The sequence below is a fragment of the Dendropsophus ebraccatus genome, chromosome 9 (assembly GCF_027789765.1).
Source record: "Dendropsophus ebraccatus isolate aDenEbr1 chromosome 9, aDenEbr1.pat, whole genome shotgun sequence".
Lineage (NCBI taxonomy): Eukaryota > Metazoa > Chordata > Amphibia > Anura > Hylidae > Dendropsophus > Dendropsophus ebraccatus.
In genome coordinates, this window is record NC_091462.1 from 119,787,606 (window position 1) to 119,806,521 (window position 18,916).

General features: G+C 55.4%; 2 protein-coding genes across 4 annotated transcripts in view; one reads left to right on the forward strand and one right to left on the reverse strand.

Annotated features, from left to right (window-relative positions):
* Window positions 1-513: 513 nt before the first annotated feature.
* On the reverse strand, window positions 514-15,390 carry THOC6 (THO complex subunit 6). 2 transcript variants are annotated; one of them, XM_069982405.1, is made up of 13 exons: window positions 15,314-15,390; window positions 7,536-7,651; window positions 7,131-7,195; window positions 6,283-6,386; window positions 6,079-6,122; window positions 5,953-6,001; window positions 5,669-5,740; window positions 4,900-5,002; window positions 4,777-4,826; window positions 3,772-3,834; window positions 3,239-3,349; window positions 2,794-2,922; window positions 514-721 (listed from the first exon to the last, which is right to left on the reverse strand). In XM_069982405.1, exons 1-13 carry the CDS (start codon window positions 15,326-15,328, stop codon window positions 638-640), a joined length of 1,005 nt encoding a protein of 334 aa, XP_069838506.1. In that variant the 5' UTR covers window positions 15,329-15,390; the 3' UTR covers window positions 514-637. The 2 variants fall into 2 exon arrangements, with proteins under 2 accessions (XP_069838506.1, XP_069838507.1); XM_069982406.1 differs by having other exon boundaries at window positions 516-721; window positions 6,079-6,119.
* Window positions 15,391-15,491: 101 nt separating this feature from the next.
* SRRM2 (serine/arginine repetitive matrix 2) overlaps window positions 15,492-18,916 on the forward strand; it is a 32,001-nt gene continuing 28,576 nt past the window's right edge. For both annotated transcript variants that reach the window (XM_069984739.1, XM_069984740.1), the window contains exon 1: window positions 15,492-15,614. The gene's annotated coding sequence lies outside the window, so the exon portion shown is untranslated. The remainder of the gene's footprint in view (window positions 15,615-18,916) is intronic.

Here is an 18,916-nt window from a genome sequence, read left to right on the forward strand (position 1 = left end):
GTCGAGGTTCTCCTAGTGGGCGGCCTGTACCAGTAGAGGTAACATGGCGGCCACCATCAGATGCTGGAGTTGGGGCTCTCCTGGTAGGCGACCTGTATCACTAGAGGTAACATGGCGGCCACCATAGAGATGCTGGAGTCGAGGCTCTCCTAGTGGGCGGCCTGTATCAGTAGAGGTAACATGGGGGCACCATCATACGCTGGAGTCTGGGCTCTCCTAGAAGGCGGGTCATGTGACCTGTCGTCGTGGGCAGAGATACCAGGATGCCCCTGCTGTGTCCTCAGGTGACATGTGGATAGGCGTCAGGCCTGTATACAGATAAGCAATGGTGGGCGAGCAGCTACCTCAGTACTGTGCACTGTCTCTCTCTATACAGAGCAGGGACACTATACTCACCAGGATCTAGTGACCAGAGCACAAAGCTGCAGAGGATGTGCAGTACCCTAAGATAGCCACAAGGGGCCGTGTGCTCCACAGAAAATATCAACCACAGATTATCAACTTCAAGGATTTTATTATAAAAATGTAAAAAAGAAAAAAGAAAAAAAAAAAAGAAAAAGAGACAACGAGAGAGGAGGTAAAGAGAGAGAGAGAGACAAAGAGGGAGAGAGAGAGACTGGGTGAGAGAGACAGCTCCTCAGGTGAAGGTGAGAGAGAACGCTCGGTATCTGAAGTTGGTGAAGACATCAACCCTGGAGCTGCTGCCGGCCGCGGTGAGGACCTGAGGGATAAACAGCAGATGAGAGGACGCCGAGCAGTCTCACCCCCATCCCTCTCTGGGACCCTCTCTCTCTCTCTCGCCCCCATCCCTCTCTGGGACCCTCTCTCTCTCTCTCGCCCCCATCCCTCTCTGGGACCCTCTCTCTCTCGCCCCCATCCCTCTCTGGGACCCTCTCTCTCTCGCCCCCATCCCTCTCTGTGACCCTCTCTCTCTCGCCCCCATCCCTCTCTGGGACCCTCTCTCTCTCTTGCCCCCATCCCTCTCTGGGACCCTCTCTCTCTCTTGCCCCCATCCCTCTCTGGGACCCTCTCTCTCTCTCGCCCCATCCCTCTCTCTCTCTCGCCCCCATCCCTCTCTGTGACCCTCTCTCTCTCGCCCCCATCCCTCTCTGGGACCCTCTCTCTCTCTTGCCCCCATCCCTCTCTGGGACCCTCTCTCTCTCTTGCCCCCATCCCTCTCTGGGACCCTCTCTCTCTCTTGCCCCCATCCCTCTCTGGGACCCTCTCTCTCTTGCCCCCATCCCTCTCTGGAACCCTCTCTCTCTCTCGCCCCCATCCCTCTCTGGAACCCTCTCTCTCTCTCGCCCCCATCCCTCTCTGGGACCCTCTCTCTCGCCCCATCCCTCTCTGGGACCCTCTCTCTCTCTCGCCCCCATCCCTCTCTGGGACCCTCTCTCTCTCTCTCGCCCCCATCCCTCTCTGGGACCCTCTCTCTCGCCCCCATCCCTCTCTGGGACCCTCTCTCTCGCCCCATCCCTCTCTGGGACCCTCTCTCTCTCTCGCCCCCATCCCTCTCTGGGACCCTCTCTCTCTCTCGCCCCCATCCCTCTCTGGGACCCTCTCTCTCTCGCCCCCAATCCCTCTCTGGGACCCGCTCTCTCTCGCCCCCATCCCTCTCTGGGACCCGCTCTCTCTCGCCCCCATCCCTCTCTGGGACCCGTTCTCTCTCGCCCCCATCCCTCTCTGGGACCCGCTCTCTCTCGCCCCCATCCCTCTCTGGGACCCGCTCTCTCTCGCCCCCATCCCTCTCTGGGACCCGCTCTCTCTCGCCCCCATCCCTCTCTGGGACCCTCTCTCTCTCGCCCCATCCCTCTCTCTCTCTCGCCCCATCCCTCTCTGGGACCCTCTCTCTCTCGCCCCATCCCTCTCTCTCTCTCGCCCCCATCCCTCTCTGGGACCCTCTCTCTCTCTCGCCCCCATCCCTCTCTGGGACCCTCTCTCTCTCTCTCGCCCCATCCCTCTCTGGGACCCTCTCTCTCGCCCCATCCCTCTCTGGGACCCGCTCTCTCTCGCCCCCATCCCTCTCTGGGACCCGCTCTCTCTCGCCCCCATCCCTCTCTGGGACCCTCTCTCTCTCGCCCCCATCCCTCTCTGGGACCCTCTCTCTCTCGCCCCATCCCTCTCTGGGACCCTCTCTCTCTCGCCCCCATCCCTCTCTGGGACCCTCTCTCTCTCGCCCCCATCCCTCTCTGGGACCCTCTCTCTCTCGCCCCCATCCCTCTCTGGGACCCTCTCTCTCTCTTGCCCCATCCCTCTTCTGGGACCCTCTCTCTCTCTTGCCCCATCCCTCTCTGGGACCCTCTCTCTCTCTCTTGCCCCCATCCCTTTCTGGGACCCTCTCTCTCGCCCCCATCCCTTTCTGGGACCCTCTCTCTCGCCCCCATCCCTCTCTGTGACCCTCTCTCTCTCGCCCCCATCCCTCTCTGGGACCCTCTCTCTCTCTTGCCCCCATCCCTCTCTGGGACCCTCTCTCTCTCTTGCCCCCATCCCTCTCTCTCTCTCTCGCCCCCATCCCTCTCTGGGACCCTCTCTCTCTCGCCCCCATCCCTTTCTGGGACCCTCTCTCTCTCTCGCCCCCATCCCTCTCTGGGACCCTCTCTCTCTCTTGCCCCCATCCCTCTCTCTCTCTCTCGCCCCCATCCCTCTCTGGGACCCTCTCTCTCTCGCCCCCATCCCTTTCTGGGACCCTCTCTCTCTCTCACCCCATCCCTCTCTGGGACCCTCTCTCTCTCGCCCCCATCCCTCTCTGGGACCCTCTCTCTCTCGCCCCCATCCCTCTCTGGGACCCTCTACCTTGTTTTCCTGGGAGGTCTCGTTGATGCTCAGAGAGTAGATGGCGCAGGGGGTACTCGGGATCTGGGCGCGGAGGTCTCCGTTTATCTGACAGTGATTAATATGTGGCGCTTGCCCCGCAGACAGGATCTGAGGATGAGAGAGCGCCGGGAGAGACATCAGAGCAGGGTGAGGTGCGCAGGGGTGGTATGGGGTGAGGCAGGGGTGGTATGGGGTGAGGCAGGGGTGGTATGGGGTGAGGCAGGGGTGGTATGGGGTGAGGCAGGGGTGGTATGGGGTGAGGCAGGGGTGGTATGGGGTGAGGCAGGGGTGGTATGGGGTGAGGCAGGGGTGGTATGGGGTGAGGCAGGGGTGGTATGCGGTGAGGCAGGGGTGGTATGCGGTGAGGCAGGGGTGGTATGGGGTGAGGCAGGGGTGGTATGGGGTGAGGCATGGTATCACTTACCATATCCTGATAGAACATGACCTGTTGCTGGGTTTCCTGGATCGGGAAGATGGTGGCCGGCGTGACAGAGCGGAGATGCCAGAGGGCTAACGTAGGACCCCCGCCACACACCTGCCGGAGACATCACAGACTAAAAGGTACCACACACCAGCTGCCACCGAATAGCCCCCCTCGGATCCTCTCCGCAATGCTATCCCCCCCAGGAACCCCTCCGCCCGCCCCTGGATCCCCTCTGCAATCCCATTCCCATAAACCCCCCCCCCCCCCCCCCCCCCCCAGGGAACCCCCAGCCAGACAGCCCCGCCCCCAGCCAGGCCCTGGCAGACAGCCCCGCCCCCAGCCAGACAGCCCCGCCCCCAGCCAGGCCCTGGCAGACAGCCCCGCCCCCAGCCAGGCCCTGGCAGACAGCCCCGCCCCCAGCCAGGCCCTGGCAGACAGCCCCGCCCCCAGCCAGGCCCTGGCAGACAGCCCCGCCCCCAGCCAGGCCCTGGCAGACAGCCCCGCCCACCCCCAGCAGCACCATCAGCCCTCACCATCCAGTCGGAGTCTGTAGCCACACAGCTGATCCACTTCCCGTACTGCGGCCGTGCACATTCCTGGGGGAAACGGAGAAAGACCCCAATAACAGATGGGAGAGACAGTCCCTACCCCATCTGTATATACACTGATATAGTCCCTACCCCAATAACTGATGTGAGAGACAGTCCCTACCCCATCTGTATATACACTGATATAGTCCCTACCCCAATAACTGATGTGAGAGACAGTCCCTACCCCATCTGTATATACACTGATATAGTCCCTATCCCATCTGTATATACACTGATATAGTCCCTACCCCATCTGTATATACACTGATATAATCCCTACCCCATCTGTATATACACTGATATAGTCCCTACCCCATCTGTATATACACTGATATAATCCCTACCCCATCTGTATATACACTGATATAGTCCCTACCCCAATAACTGATGTGAGAGACAGTCCCTACCTCATCTGTATATACACTGATATAATCCCTACCCCATCTGTATATACACTGATATAGTCCCTACCCCATCTGTATATACACTGATATAGTCCCTACCCCATCTGTATATACACTGATATAATCCCTACCCCATCTGTATACACACTGATATAATCCCTACCCCATCTGTATATACACTGATATAATCCCTACCCCATCTGTATATACACTGATATAGTCCCTACCCCATCTGTATATACACTGATATAGTCCCTACCCCATCTGTATATACACTGATATAATCCCTACCCCATCTGTATATACACTGATATAGTCCCTACCCCATCTGTATATACACTGATATAGTCCCTACCCCATCTGTATATACACTGATATAGTCCCTACCCCATCTGTATACACACTGATATAGTCCCTACCCCATCTGTATATACACTGATATAGTCCCTACCCCATCTGTATACACACCGATATAGTCCCTTCCCCACCTGAGATGGGATCTTTTGTTATATACCCCGGTGATGGAGGGAGGGGGGACACTTACCTCATATTTATACACCTCGATCTTATGTGTCTGAGCCCCCATCCTGAGATCTGAGGAAGAGGGAAAGAAGATGAGAGAGAAGTAGATGAGGACCCCCAGACAGGCCAGGACCCCCACACTCACCCCAGAGCCTGACTGATCCGTCCTCACTGCCCGACACCACCTCCCTCTGCTGCTCCCGGAGTGACAGACAGTGGATGTAATCTTCATGTCCCTGGAGACTCATCTGTAGTGGAGACACACAGGATGTAACCGGCAGGCCCCTCCCCCCGAGGACCCACAGGATGTAACCGGCAGGCCCCTCCCCCCGAGGACCCACAGGATGTAACCGGCAGGCCCCTCCCCCCGAGGACACACAGGGCGTAACCAGCAGGCCCCTCCCCCGGGGACCCACAGGGTGTAACCGGCAGGCCCCTCCCCCCGAGGACCCACAGGATGTAACCGGCAGGCCCCTCCCCCCGAGGACACACAGGGCGTAACCAGCAGGCCCCTCCCCCGGGGACCCACAGGGTGTAACCGGCAGGCCCCTCACCCCGAGGACCCACAGGATGTAACCGGCAGGCCCCTCCCCCTGAGGACCCGCAGGGCGTAACCGGCAGGCCCCTCCCCCGGAGGACCCACAGGATGTAACCGGCAGGCCCCTCCCCCCGAGGACCCACAGGATGTAACCGGCAGGCCCCTCCCCCCGAGGACCCACAGGATGTAACCGGCAGGCCCCTTCCCCCGAGGACCCACAGGGTGTAACCGGCAGGCCCCTTCCCCCGAGGACCCACAGGGTGTAACCGGCAGGCCCCTCCCCCCGAGGACCCACAGGATGTAACCGGCAGGCCCCTCCCCCAAGGACCCCTTATAGTGCTCGGTAGCTGGGGTGGTGGAGGAGCAGATCGTTTACCGTGAACACTCCCGATTCCAGGTCCATGGCGTGTATGTGACAGCTTCCTCCACCGAGCAGGAGAGAATTATCCTATGGGTGAGGGGAAAAAGAAATAATAAGGGGGGCTCTCCAGACACTGGGGGGTCCTGTAATGTGGGCGGGGCTGGAGGGTCCTGTAATATGGGGGGGCTCTTCAGACACTGGGGTGGGGGTCCTGTAATGTGGGGGAGCTCTTCAGACACTGAGGTGGGGGTCCTGTAATGAGGGGGGGGGCTCTACAGACACTGGGGTGGGGGTCCCACCTTCTGGTTGAGGACGAGGCTGTTGATCTCAGGGGTATCCAGGCTGTTCCTATAGACAGAACATGATGAGGTTAATGTCAGGAGCTGCAGGTAGTGATTGCAGGATAATGGGGGGAGGGGTCTTACCTGGAGGAGGGGGCCATACGACACCACGCCACTGCACAGCCCTGCTGGGGAATACGGAACAGAGTGAGGAGTCGCACCATCACTATACAATGGATAATGGGGGGGGTCTCTCATCCCCTTACAGGGGACCGGGGGTTGTGTGTGTGTGTGTGTGTGTGTGTGTGTGTGTGTGTGTGTGTGTGTGTGTGTGGGGTGTGTTCTCACCTTCTTACAGACATCGCCCCATAGCCAGCCCTTCACCTCGTTCCCCCCCGCACTGATCAGGTGGCGGTCACTAGAGGTCAGGCTGTAGACAGGAGCAGCATGGGCTGCACAGAGACAACACATAATGAGACATGCGCCATATAAACACACCGCACCCCACAATAATACCCCCCCACACACACATATACAGCCATACACCCCCCCAAATACACACATACAGCCATACACGCCCCCCCACAGCCATACACCCACACACACAGCCATACCCCCCCCCACACACACACAGTCATACCCCCCCACACACACAGCCATACCCCCCCACACACACAGCCATACCCCCACACACACACAGCCATACCCCCCCCCACACACACATATACAGCCATACCCCCCCACACACACATATACAGCCATACCCCCCACACAAACACAGCCATACCCCCCACACACACAACCATACCCCCCCACACACATACACCCATACCCCCCCCACACACACATATACAGCCATACCCCCCCACACACACATATACAGCCATACCCCCCACACAAACACAGCCATACCCCCCACACACACAACCATACCCCCCCACACACATACACCCATACCCCCCTCCACACACACATACAGCCATACCCCCCCCCCAACACACACATACAGCTGTCCCTCATACAGCTGTACCACACACAGCCATACACCCCCTAACACACACACACACATACAGCCATACACCCTCTCCCACCATACCCCCCCCCACATACAGCCATACACCCTCTCCCACCATACCCCCCCCCCCCCCCACATACAGCCATACACCCCCTCCCACATACACACACAGGACACTCACCTTGTATTATGGCGGTGGGCTCTTTGCTCTGATCTTTGGCTTCAGAGCTGAGTGCAGATGAGAGGCTGTAAGAGGCAACATAAATAATCAGAGAGACCCACCAACACAGAGAAACCCCTCACCCCCAACACAGAGACCCCCCCAAACCCCAAGAGACCCCCCACAAATACACAGAAACCCCTCCCCCCAACACAGAGACCCCCCAAACCACAGTCCCCTCAACCCCAACAGAGACCCCCCACAAATACACAGAAACCCTTCCCCCCAACAGAGACCCCCCCCAAACCACAGTCCCCTCAACCCCAACAGAGACCCCCCACAAATACACAGAAACCCCTCCCCCCAACACAGAGACCCCCAAAACACACAGACCCCTCAACCCCAACAAAGACCCCCCCACCTCACCTGAACACCCCAATCTGACCCAGGTTGTTACCAACAGCCAGAAACTTGCCACAAGGGGAGAAGCACTGACTGAAGATGGTCATGTGGAGGCGCTCCAGCGAGCGGGAGATGTCACCCTGAGGAAAGAGGCGGGAGGTCAGGAACAGGTACAGATCCATCCACCCTGACTACGACTACACTCTGCCCGGTCCACGCCACGCTGCCACTATGATAGCGCCACTGCTCCTACACCGATCCTCCAATGTAACCTCCTATAAAACCACATCCCATACCGCACCTTCCTCCCACACACCACCCTCCTCCCACACCCCCACATCCCATACCGCACCCTCCTCCCACACCACCACATCCCATACCGCACCCTCCTCCCACACCGCCACATCCCATACCGCACCCTCCTCCCACACCGCCACATCCCATACCGCACCCTCCTCCCACACCCCCACGTCCCATACCGCACCCTCCTCCCACACCCCCACATCCCATACCGCACCCTCCTCCCACACCCCCACATCCCATACCGCACCCTCCTCCCACACCACCACATCCCATACCGCACCCTCCTCCCACACCGCCACATCCCATACCGCACCCTCCTCCCACACCGCCACATCCCATACCGCACCCTCCTCCCACACCCCCACGTCCCATACCGCACCCTCCTCCCACACCCCCACATCCCATACCGCACCCTCCTCCCACACCCCCACATCCCATACCGCACCCTCCTCCCACACCCCCACATCCCATACCGCACCCTCCTCCCACACCCCCACATCCCATACCGCACCCTCCTCCCACACCCCCACATCCCATACCGCACCCTCCTGCCACACCCCCACATCCCATACCGCACCCTCCTCCCACACCCCCACATCCCATACCGCAGCCCAGAAACTGGGCCACTGACTAGGGATGCACGATGCACCAAAATATAGATACTACTATCGATTCTTGTGGCAAAAAAACGGTTTGGTAGCAGGATTTCCTGGTAAGATACTTTATGTTAAGCTCCGCAATAGAGTACAGTGCACAGAACACAGCGGCGGCTACAGAGTCTATAGAGCCTATAAGACTATAGAGCCATAAGAGAAACAGATCGCTGATCTCAGGGAGACCAGCCAAACAACAACACTGCCGGCTGCTAGTGAAAGCGCTCAATGCAGTGACGTCCTAGGTGCATTGCCCCCTGGGAAACATGAATATCCAAAAGAAGAGCCCATGGAGCCTTATTGAAGAGTCTCGAAACACAGGACTAGCCAGATATCCCTCCGGGAAGGACCCAGAATCCTGCTCCACACTGATGAGGGGCAACACCCCGAAACAGCTGTATGTGGATGGTTACTTAGCCTTGGTTTATCCCTTGTCATTACATTGACTTATAGGGCCACTTAATATGGTGGATTTGGTGGTTTCCTTACAGTAACCGCCCCTTGGCTGGGTCCTTCCCGGAGGGATATCTGGCTAGTCCTGGGTTTCGAGACTCTTCAATGAGGCTCCACAGGCTCTTCTTTTGAAGACTATAGAGAGCAGACGTATCACACAGAGAGCAGGGTAATAGTAGGAGCTGAAGACTATAGAGAGCAGACAGACGTATCACACAGAGAGCAGGGTAATAGTAGGAGCTGAAGACTATAGAGAGCAGACAGACGTATCACACAGAGAGCAGGGTAATAGTAGGAGCTGAAGACTATAGAGAGCAGACAGACGTATCACACAGAGAGCAGGGTAATAGTAGGAGCTGAAGACTATAGAGAGCAGACGTATCACACAGAGAGCAGGGTAATAGTAGGAGCTGAAGACTATAGAGAGCAGACGTATCACACAGAGAGCAGGGTAATAGTAGGAGCTGAAGACTATAGAGAGCAGACGTATCACACAGAGAGCAGGGTAATAGTAGGAGCTGAAGACTATAGAGAGCAGACGTATCACACAGAGAGCAGGGTAATAGTAGGAGCTGAAGACTATAGAGAGCAGACGTATCACACAGAGAGCAGGGTAATAGTAGGGGCTGAAGACTATAGAGAGCAGACGTATCACACAGAGAGCAGGGTAATAGGAGCTGAAGACTATAGAGAGCAGACGTATCACACAGAGAGCAGGGTAATAGTAGGAGCTGAAGACTATAGAGAGCAGACGTATCACACAGAGAGCAGGGTAATAGTAGGAGCTGAAGACTATAGAGAGCAGACGTATCACACAGAGAGCAGGGTAATAGTAGGAGCTGAAGACTATAGAGAGCAGACGTATCACACAGAGAGCAGGGTAATAGTAGGAGCTGAAGACTATAGAGAGCAGACGTATCACACAGAGAGCAGGGTAATAGTAGGAGCTGAAGACTATAGAGAGCAGACGTATCACACAGAGAGCAGGGTAATAGTAGGAGCTGAAGACTATAGAGAGCAGACGTATCACACAGAGAGCAGGGTAATAGTAGGAGCTGAAGACTATAGAGAGCAGACGTATCACACAGAGAGCAGGGTAATAGTAGGAGCTGAAGACTATAGAGAGCAGACGTATCACACAGAGAGCAGGGTAATAGTAGGGGCTGAAGACTATAGAGAGCAGACGTATCACACAGAGAGCAGGGTAATAGTAGGAGCTGAAGACTATAGAGAGCAGACGTATCACACAGAGAGCAGGGTAATAGTAGGAGCTGAAGACTATAGAGAGCAGACGTATCACACAGAGAGCAGGGTAATAGTAGGAGCTGAAGACTATAGAGAGCAGACGTATCACACAGAGAGCAGGGTAATAGTAGGAGCTGAAGACTATAGAGAGCAGACGTATCACACAGAGAGCAGGGTAATAGTAGGAGCTGAAGACTATAGAGAGCAGACGTATCACACAGAGAGCAGGGTAATAGTAGGGGCTGAAGACTATAGAGAGCAGACAGACGTATCACACAGAGAGCAGGGTAATAGTAGGAGCTGAAGACTATAGAGAGCAGACGTATCACACAGAGAGCAGGGTAATAGTAGGAGCTGAAGACTATAGAGAGCAGACGTATCACACAGAGAGCAGGGTAATAGTAGGAGCTGAAGACTATAGAGAGCAGACGTATCACACAGAGAGCAGGGTAATAGTAGGAGCTGAAGACTATAGAGAGCAGACGTATCACACAGAGAGCAGGGTAATAGTAGGAGCTGAAGACTATAGAGAGCAGACGTATCACACAGAGAGCAGGGTAATAGTAGGAGCTGAAGACTATAGAGAGCAGATGTATCACACAGAGAGCAGGGTAATAGTAGGAGCTGAAGACTATAGAGAGCAGACGTATCACACAGAGAGCAGGGTAATAGTAGGAGCTGAAGACTATAGAGAGCAGACAGATGTATCACACAGAGAGCAGGGTAATAGTAGGAGCTGAAGACTATAGAGAGCAGACAGACGTATCACACAGAGAGCAGGGTAATAGTAGGAGCTGAAGACTATAGAGAGCAGATGTATCACACAGAGAGCAGGGTAATAGTAGGAGCTGAAGACTATAGAGAGCAGATGTATCACACAGAGAGCAGGGTAATAGTAGGAGCTGAAGACTATAGAGAGCAGACGTATCACTCAGAGAGCAGGGTAATAGTAGGAGCTGAAGACTATAGAGAGCAGACAGATGTATCACACAGAGAGCAGGGTAATAGTAGGAGCTGAAGACTATAGAGAGCAGACGTATCACACAGAGAGCAGGGTAATAGTAGGAGCTGAAGACTATAGAGAGCAGACAGATGTATCACACAGAGAGCAGGGTAATAGTAGGAGCTGAAGACTATAGAGAGCAGACGTATCACACAGAGAGCAGGGTAAGAGCTGGGGGCATCTTTATATGTATTAAAAATTATTAAAAGAGAAGTCTGGTGAAAATTTTTATAAAAAGTGTTGTATTGTGTTGTATTGTATAGTGTTGTATTGTATAGTGTTGTATTGTATAGTGTTGTATTGTATAGTGTTGTATTGTATAGTGTTGTATTGTGTTGTATTGTATTGTGTTGTATTGTATAGTGTTGTATTGTGTTGTATTGTATTGTATTGTATTGTATTGTGTTGTGTTGTGTGTTGCCTCCCAAAAGTTATACAAATCCCCAATATACACGTATTACAGGAAACGCTTATAAAGGGCTTTCTCCCTGCACTTACTACTGCATCAAGGAAGGGGGGGGGGGGGTACTGGGCTACTGACAGAGGGGAAGGGGGGGGGGGGGTACTGGGCTACTGACAGAGGGGAAGGGGGGGATACTGGGCTACTGACAGAGGGGAAGGGGGGGATACTGGGCTACTGACAGAGGGGAAGGGGGGGGATACTGGGCTACTGACAGAGGGGAAGGGGGGGGGGGGTACTGGGCTACTGACAGAGGGGAAGGGGGGGGGGGTACTGGGCTACTGACAGAGGGGAAGGGGGGATACTGGGCTACTGACAGAGGGGAAGGGGGGGGATACCGGGCTACTGACAGAGGGGAAGGGGGGGATACTGGGCTACTGACAGAGGGGAAGGGGGGGGAGATACTGGGCTACTGACAGAGGGGAAGGGGGATACTGGGCTACTGACAGAGGGGAAGGGGGGGATACTGGGCTACTGACAGAGGGGAAGGGGGGGATACTGGGCTACTGACAGATGGGAAGGGGGGGGATACCGGGATACTGACAGAGGGGAAGGGGGGGATACTGGGCTACTGACAGAGGGGAAGGGGGGGGGATACTAGGCTACTGACAGAGGGGAAGGGGGGGGATACTGGGCTACTGACAGAGGGGATACTGGGCTACTGACAGAGGGGAAGGGGGGGGATACTGGGCTACTGACAGAGGGGAAGGGGAGGATACTGGGCTACTGACAGAGGGGAAGGGGGGGAGATACTGGGCTACTGACAGAGGGGAAGGGGGATACTGGGCTACTGACAGAGGGGAAGGGGGGGATACTGGGCTACTGACAGAGGGGAAGGGGGGGATACTGGGCTACTGACAGAGGGGAAGGGGGGGATACTGGGCTACTGACAGTAGGGAAGGGGGGGATACTGGGCTACTGACAGAGGGGAAGGGGGGGATACTGGGCTACTGACAGAGGGGAAGGGGGGGGATACTAGGCTACTGACAGAGGGGAAGGGGGGGGATACTGGGCTACTGACAGAGGGGATACTGGGCTACTGACAGAGGGGAAGGGGGGGGATACTGGGCTACTGACAGAGGGGAAGGGGGGATACTGAGCTACTGACAGAGGGGAAGGGGGGGATACTGGGCTACTGACAGAGGGGAAGGGGGGGGGATACTGGGCTACTGACAGAGGGGAAGGGGGGATACTGGGCTACTGACAGAGGGGAAGGGGGGGATACTGGGCTACTGACAGAGGGGAAGGGGGGATACTGGGCTACTGACAGAGGGGAAGGGGAGGATACTGGGCTACTGACAGAGGGGAAGGGGGGATACTGGGCTACTGACAGAGGGGAAGGGGGGGATACTGGGCTACTGACAGAGGGGAAGGGGGGGATACTGGGCTACTGACAGAGGGGAAGGGGGGGGATACTGGGCTACTGACAGAGGGGAAGGGGGGGGGATACTGGGCTACTGACAGAGGGGAAGGGGGGGATACTGGGCTACTGACAGAGGGGATACTGGGCTACTGACAGAGGGGAAGGAGAGGATACTGGGCTACTGACAGAGGGGAAGGGGAGGATACTGGGCTACTGACAGAGGGGAAGGGGGGGATACTGGGCTACTGACAGAGGGGAAGGGGGGGATACTGGGCTACTGACAGAGGGGAAGGGGGGGTACTGGGCTACTGACAGAGGGGAAGGGGAGGATACTGGGCTACTGACAGAGGGGAAGGGGGATACTGGGCTACTGACAGAGGGGATACTGGGCTACTGACAGAGGGGAAGGGGGGATACTGGGCTACTGACAGAGGGGAAGGGGGGATACTGGGCTACTGACAGAGGGGAAGGGGGGGATACTGGGCTACTGACAGAGGGGAAGGGGGGGGATACTGGGCTACTGACAGAGGGGAAGGGGAGGATACTGGGCTACTGACAGAGGGGAAGGGGGGATACTGGGCTACTGACAGAGGGGAAGGGGGGGATACTGGGCTACTGACAGAGGGGAAGGGGGATACTGGGCTACTGACAGAGGGGATACTGGGCTACTGACAGAGGGGAAGGGGGGATACTGGGCTACTGACAGAGGGGAAGGGAGGATACTGGGCTACTGACAGAGGGAAGGGGGGGATACTGGGCTACTGACAGAGGGGAAGGGGGGATACTAGGGCTACTGACAGTGGGGAAGGGGGGGGGGTACTGGGCTACTGACAGAGGGGAAGGGGGGGATACTGGGCTACTGACAGAGGGGAAGGGGGGGTACTGGGCTACTGACAGAGGGGAAGGGGGGGGGGGGTACTGGGCTACTGACAGAGGGGAAGGGGGGGTACTGGGCTACTGACAGAGGGGAAGGGGGGGGATACTGGGCTACTGACAGAGGGGAAGGGGGGGATACTGGGCTACTGACAGAGGGGAAGGGGGGGATACTGGGCTACTGACAGAGGGGAAGGGGGGATACTGGGCTACTGACAGAGGGGAAGGGGGATACTGGGCTACTGACAGAGGGGAAGGGGGATACTGGGCTACTGACAGAGGGGAAGGGGGGATACTGGGCTACTGACAGAGGGGAAGGGGGGGGATACTGGGCTACTGACAGAGGGGATACTGGGCTACTGACAGAGGGGAAGGAGAGGATACTGGGCTACTGACAGAGGGGAAGGGGGGGATACTGGGCTACTGACAGAGGGAAAGGGGGGGATACTGGGCTACTGACAGAGGGGAAGGGGGGATACTGGGCTACTGACAGAGGGGAAGGGGGGGGGATACTGGGCTACTGACAGAGGGGAAGGGGGGATACTGGGCTACTGACAGAGGGGAAGGGGGGGGATACTGGGCTACTGACAGAGGGGAAGGGGGGGATACTGGGCTACTGACAGAGGGGATACTGGGCTACTGACAGAGGGGAAGGAGAGGATACTGGGCTACTGACAGAGGGGAAGGGGGGGATACTGGGCTACTGACAGAGGGGAAGGGGGATACTGGGCTACTGACAGAGGGGAAGGGGAGGATACTGGGCTACTGACAGAGGGGAAGGGGGATACTGGGCTACTGACAGAGGGGAAGGGGGGGATACTGGGCTACTGACAGAGGGGAATACTGGGCTACTGACAGAGGGAAAGGGGGGGATACTGGGCTACTGACAGAGGGGAAGGGGGGATACTGGGCTACTGACAGAGGGGAAGGGGGATACTGGGCTACTGACAGAGGGGAAGGGGGGGGTACTGGGCTACTGACAGAGGGAAAGGGGGGATACTGGGCTACTGACAGAGGGGAAGGGGGGATACTGGGCTACTGACGAGGGGAATGGGGGGGGATACTGGGCTACTGACAGAGGGGAAGGGGGATACTGGGCTACTGACAGAGGGGAAGGGGGGGATACTGGGCTACTGACAGAGGGGAAGGGGGGGGTACTGGGCTACTGACAGAGGGGAAGGGGGGATACTGGGCTACTGACAGAGGGGAAGGGGGGATACTGGGCTACTGACAGAGGGGAAGGGGGGGGTACTGGGCTACTGACAGAGGGGAAGGGGGGGGAGATACTGGGCTACTGACAGAGGGGATACTGGGCTACTGACAGAGGGGAAGGGGGATATATATATGTATATATATATATATATATATATATATATATATATATATATATATAAAAACTGTGACGTCACATGCTGCTGTATACACATTTATGTAAAGTATTACAATCACCTCAGCCGGACTCATCCTCACGCACACGGGCAGTCACCGGCGATCACTAATGACGTCACCAGGCACGCAGTGCAGCGCGGGAAATGTAGTGCAGGGGAATAACACAGCAACCAATCACAGACAAAGAATTAAGCCCGCCCCGACAAGGCATACGCGACCTCTCACGTGACACACGCACGACGCACGGTACGTAGCGCACACGCCGTCCCGAGTGTCGCAGCGGAGATTCTGAGGAGCAGGCCCCGAGACCGGAACCGGGAGAGCGCGGAGCGGGAGGAGCGTGACCGGAGCCTCCGGCCAGGTAATGTGTATACCGGATAACGGGAGGGCCGAGCGCCGAGTGCTGTATACTATACACCCCATGTATTATCACACAGCTGTCTATATACTATACACCCCCCATGTATTATCACACAGCTGTCTATATACTATATACCCCCCATGTATTATCACACAGCTGTCTATATACTATACACCCCCATGTATTATCACACAGCTGTCTATATACTATACACCCCCCATGTATTATCACACAGCTGTCTATATTCTATACACCCCCATGTATTATCACACAGCTGTCTATATACTATATACTATACACCCCCCATGTATTATCACACAGCTGTCTATATACTATATATTATACACCCCCCATGTATTATCACACAGCTGTCTATATACTATACACCCCCCATGTATTATCACACAGCTGTCTATATACTATACACCCCCCATGTATTATCACACAGCTGTCTATATACTATATACTATACACCCCCCATGTATTATCACACAGCTGTCTATATACTATATACTATACACCCCCCATGTATTATCACACTGCCGTCTATATACTATACACCCCCCATGTATTATCACACAGCTGTCTATATTCTATATACTATACACCCCCATGTATTATCACACAGCTGTCTATATACTATACACCCCCATGTATTATCACACAGCTGCTCTATACTATACTATACACCCCCCATGTATTATCACACAGCTGTCTATATACTATACACCCCCATGTATTATCACACAGCTGTCTATTTACTATACACCCCCATGTATTATCACACTGCTGTCTATATACTATATACTATACACCCCCATGTATTATCACACAGCTGTCTATATACTATATACTATACACCCCCATGTATTATCACACAGCTGTCTATATACTATACACCCCCCATGTATTATCACACTGCTGTCTATATACTATATACCCCCCCATGTATTATCACACAGCTGTCTATATACTATATACTATACACCCCCCATGTATTATCACACAGCTGTCTATATACTATACACCCCCATGTATTATCACACAGCTGTCTATATACTATACACCCCCATGTATTATCACACAGTTGTCTATATACTATACACCCCCCCATGTATTATCACACTGCCGTCTATATACTATACACCCCCCATGTATTATCACACAGCTGTCTATATACTATACACCCCCATGTATTATCACACAGCTGTCTATATACTATACACCCCCCATGTATTATCACACAGCTGTCTATATACTATATACCCCCATGTATTATCACACTGCTGTCTATATACTATATACCAGGGGTACTCAACAACTTTTAGTGAAGGTCCACTTACCGGGGTCTATTGTCAGGTGAAGGGCCGAGCTGAACATCAGTAGGAAACGTGTTTTGTTACTTTTCACAAACGTTGTTCAACTATTTACATACAGAATTGATGCTTATTAGTGGGAAAACTGGCATTTTCTCTCTCACCAACCCTTTGAAATTAGGTACACAGGGGTTGACTGCCCTAGTAGTATATAGCCCCCTTGTGCGCTCTCTTCCCCCAGTAGTATATAGCCCCCCTGTGCTCTCCCCCTGTATATATCCCCCCTGTGCTCTCTCCCCCTGTATATATCCCCCCTGTGCTCTCTCCCCCTGTATATAGCCCCCCTGTGCTCTCTCCCCCTGTATATAGCCCCCCCTGTGCTCTCTCCCAGTATAGCCCCCCCTGTGCTCTCTCCCAGTATATAGCCCCCCCCTGTGCTCTCTCCCAGTATATAGCCCCCCCTGTGCTCTCTCCCAGTATATAGCCCCCCTGTGCTCTCTCCCCCTGTATATAGCCCCCCCTGTGCTCTCTCCCAGTATATAGCCCCCCTATGCTCTCTCCCAGTATATACCCCCCCCTGTGCTTTCTCCCCCCTCTCCCCCCTGTATATAGCCCCCTGTGCTTTCTCCCCCTGTATATAGCCCCCCTGTTCTCTCTCTCTCTGTATATAGCCCCCCTGTGCTCTCTCTCTCTGTATATAGCCCCCCTGTGCTCTCTCCCCCTGTATATAGCCCCCCTGTGCTCTCTCCCCCTGTATATAGCCCCCCTGTGCTCTCTCCCCCTGTATATAGCCCCCCTGTGCTCTCTCCCCCTGTATATAGCCCCCCTGTGCTCTCTCCCCCTGTATATAGCCCCCCTGTGCTCTCTCCCCCTGTATATAGCCCCCCTGTGCTCTCTCCCCCTGTATATAGCCCCCCTGTGCTCTCTCCCCCTGTAGTATATAGCTCCCCTGTGCTCTCCCCCAGTATATAGCCCCCCTGTGCTCTCTCCCCCAGTATATAGCCCCCCTGTGCTCTCTCCCCCAGTATATAGCCCCCCTGTGCTCTCTCCCCCGTATATAGCCCCCTGTGGGCTCTCCCCATGTATATAGCCCCCTGTGGGTTCTCCCCCTGTATGCTCTCCCCCTGTATATAGCCCCACCTGTGCTTTCTCCCCCTGTGCTCTCTCCCCCTGTAGTATATAGCTCCCCTGTGCTCTCTCCCCCAGTATATAGCCCCCCCTGTGCTCTCTCCCCCGTATATAGCCCCCCTGTGCTCTCTCCCCCCAGTATATAGCCCCCCTGTGCTCTCTCCCCCGTATATAGCCCCCTGTGGGCTCTCCCCATGTATATAGCCCCCTGTGGGTTCTCCCCCTGTATGCTCTCCCCCTGTATATAGCCCCCCTGTGCGCTCCCCCCTCCCATATAGCATTAAAAACTGCAGCGGTCACTAGAGGCCGCTCTCCCTGCCGGCGCAGGAACGTCACTTGAGCGCCGACACCAGAGGGGGAGCGCGGCCTCTAGTGACCGCTGCGGCCATTGAGAGGTGACTGACAGGGAGGGAGCCAATGGCTTCCTCTCTGTCAGTGCTGCTGCCGCTCGGTATCTATGAGCGCTCGTTACGAGCGCTCATAGATACTTACTGTGCAGGGAGCAGTGCGGCAGCCGGGGTCCGGACAGCTGGCCGCCGCGGTCCGGGTTTGGACCGCGGTCCGCCAGTTGAGGACCCCTGCTATATACTATACACCCCCCATGTATTATCACACAGCTGTCTATATACTATATGCTATACACCCCCATGTATTATCACACTGCTGTCTATATACTATACACCCCCATGTATTATCACACAGCTGTCTATATACTATACACCCCCCATGTATTATCACACAGCTGTCTATATACTATATACTATACACCCCCCATGTATTATCACACAGCTGTCTATATACTATATACTATACACCCCCATGTATTATCACACAGCTGTCTATATACTATATACTATA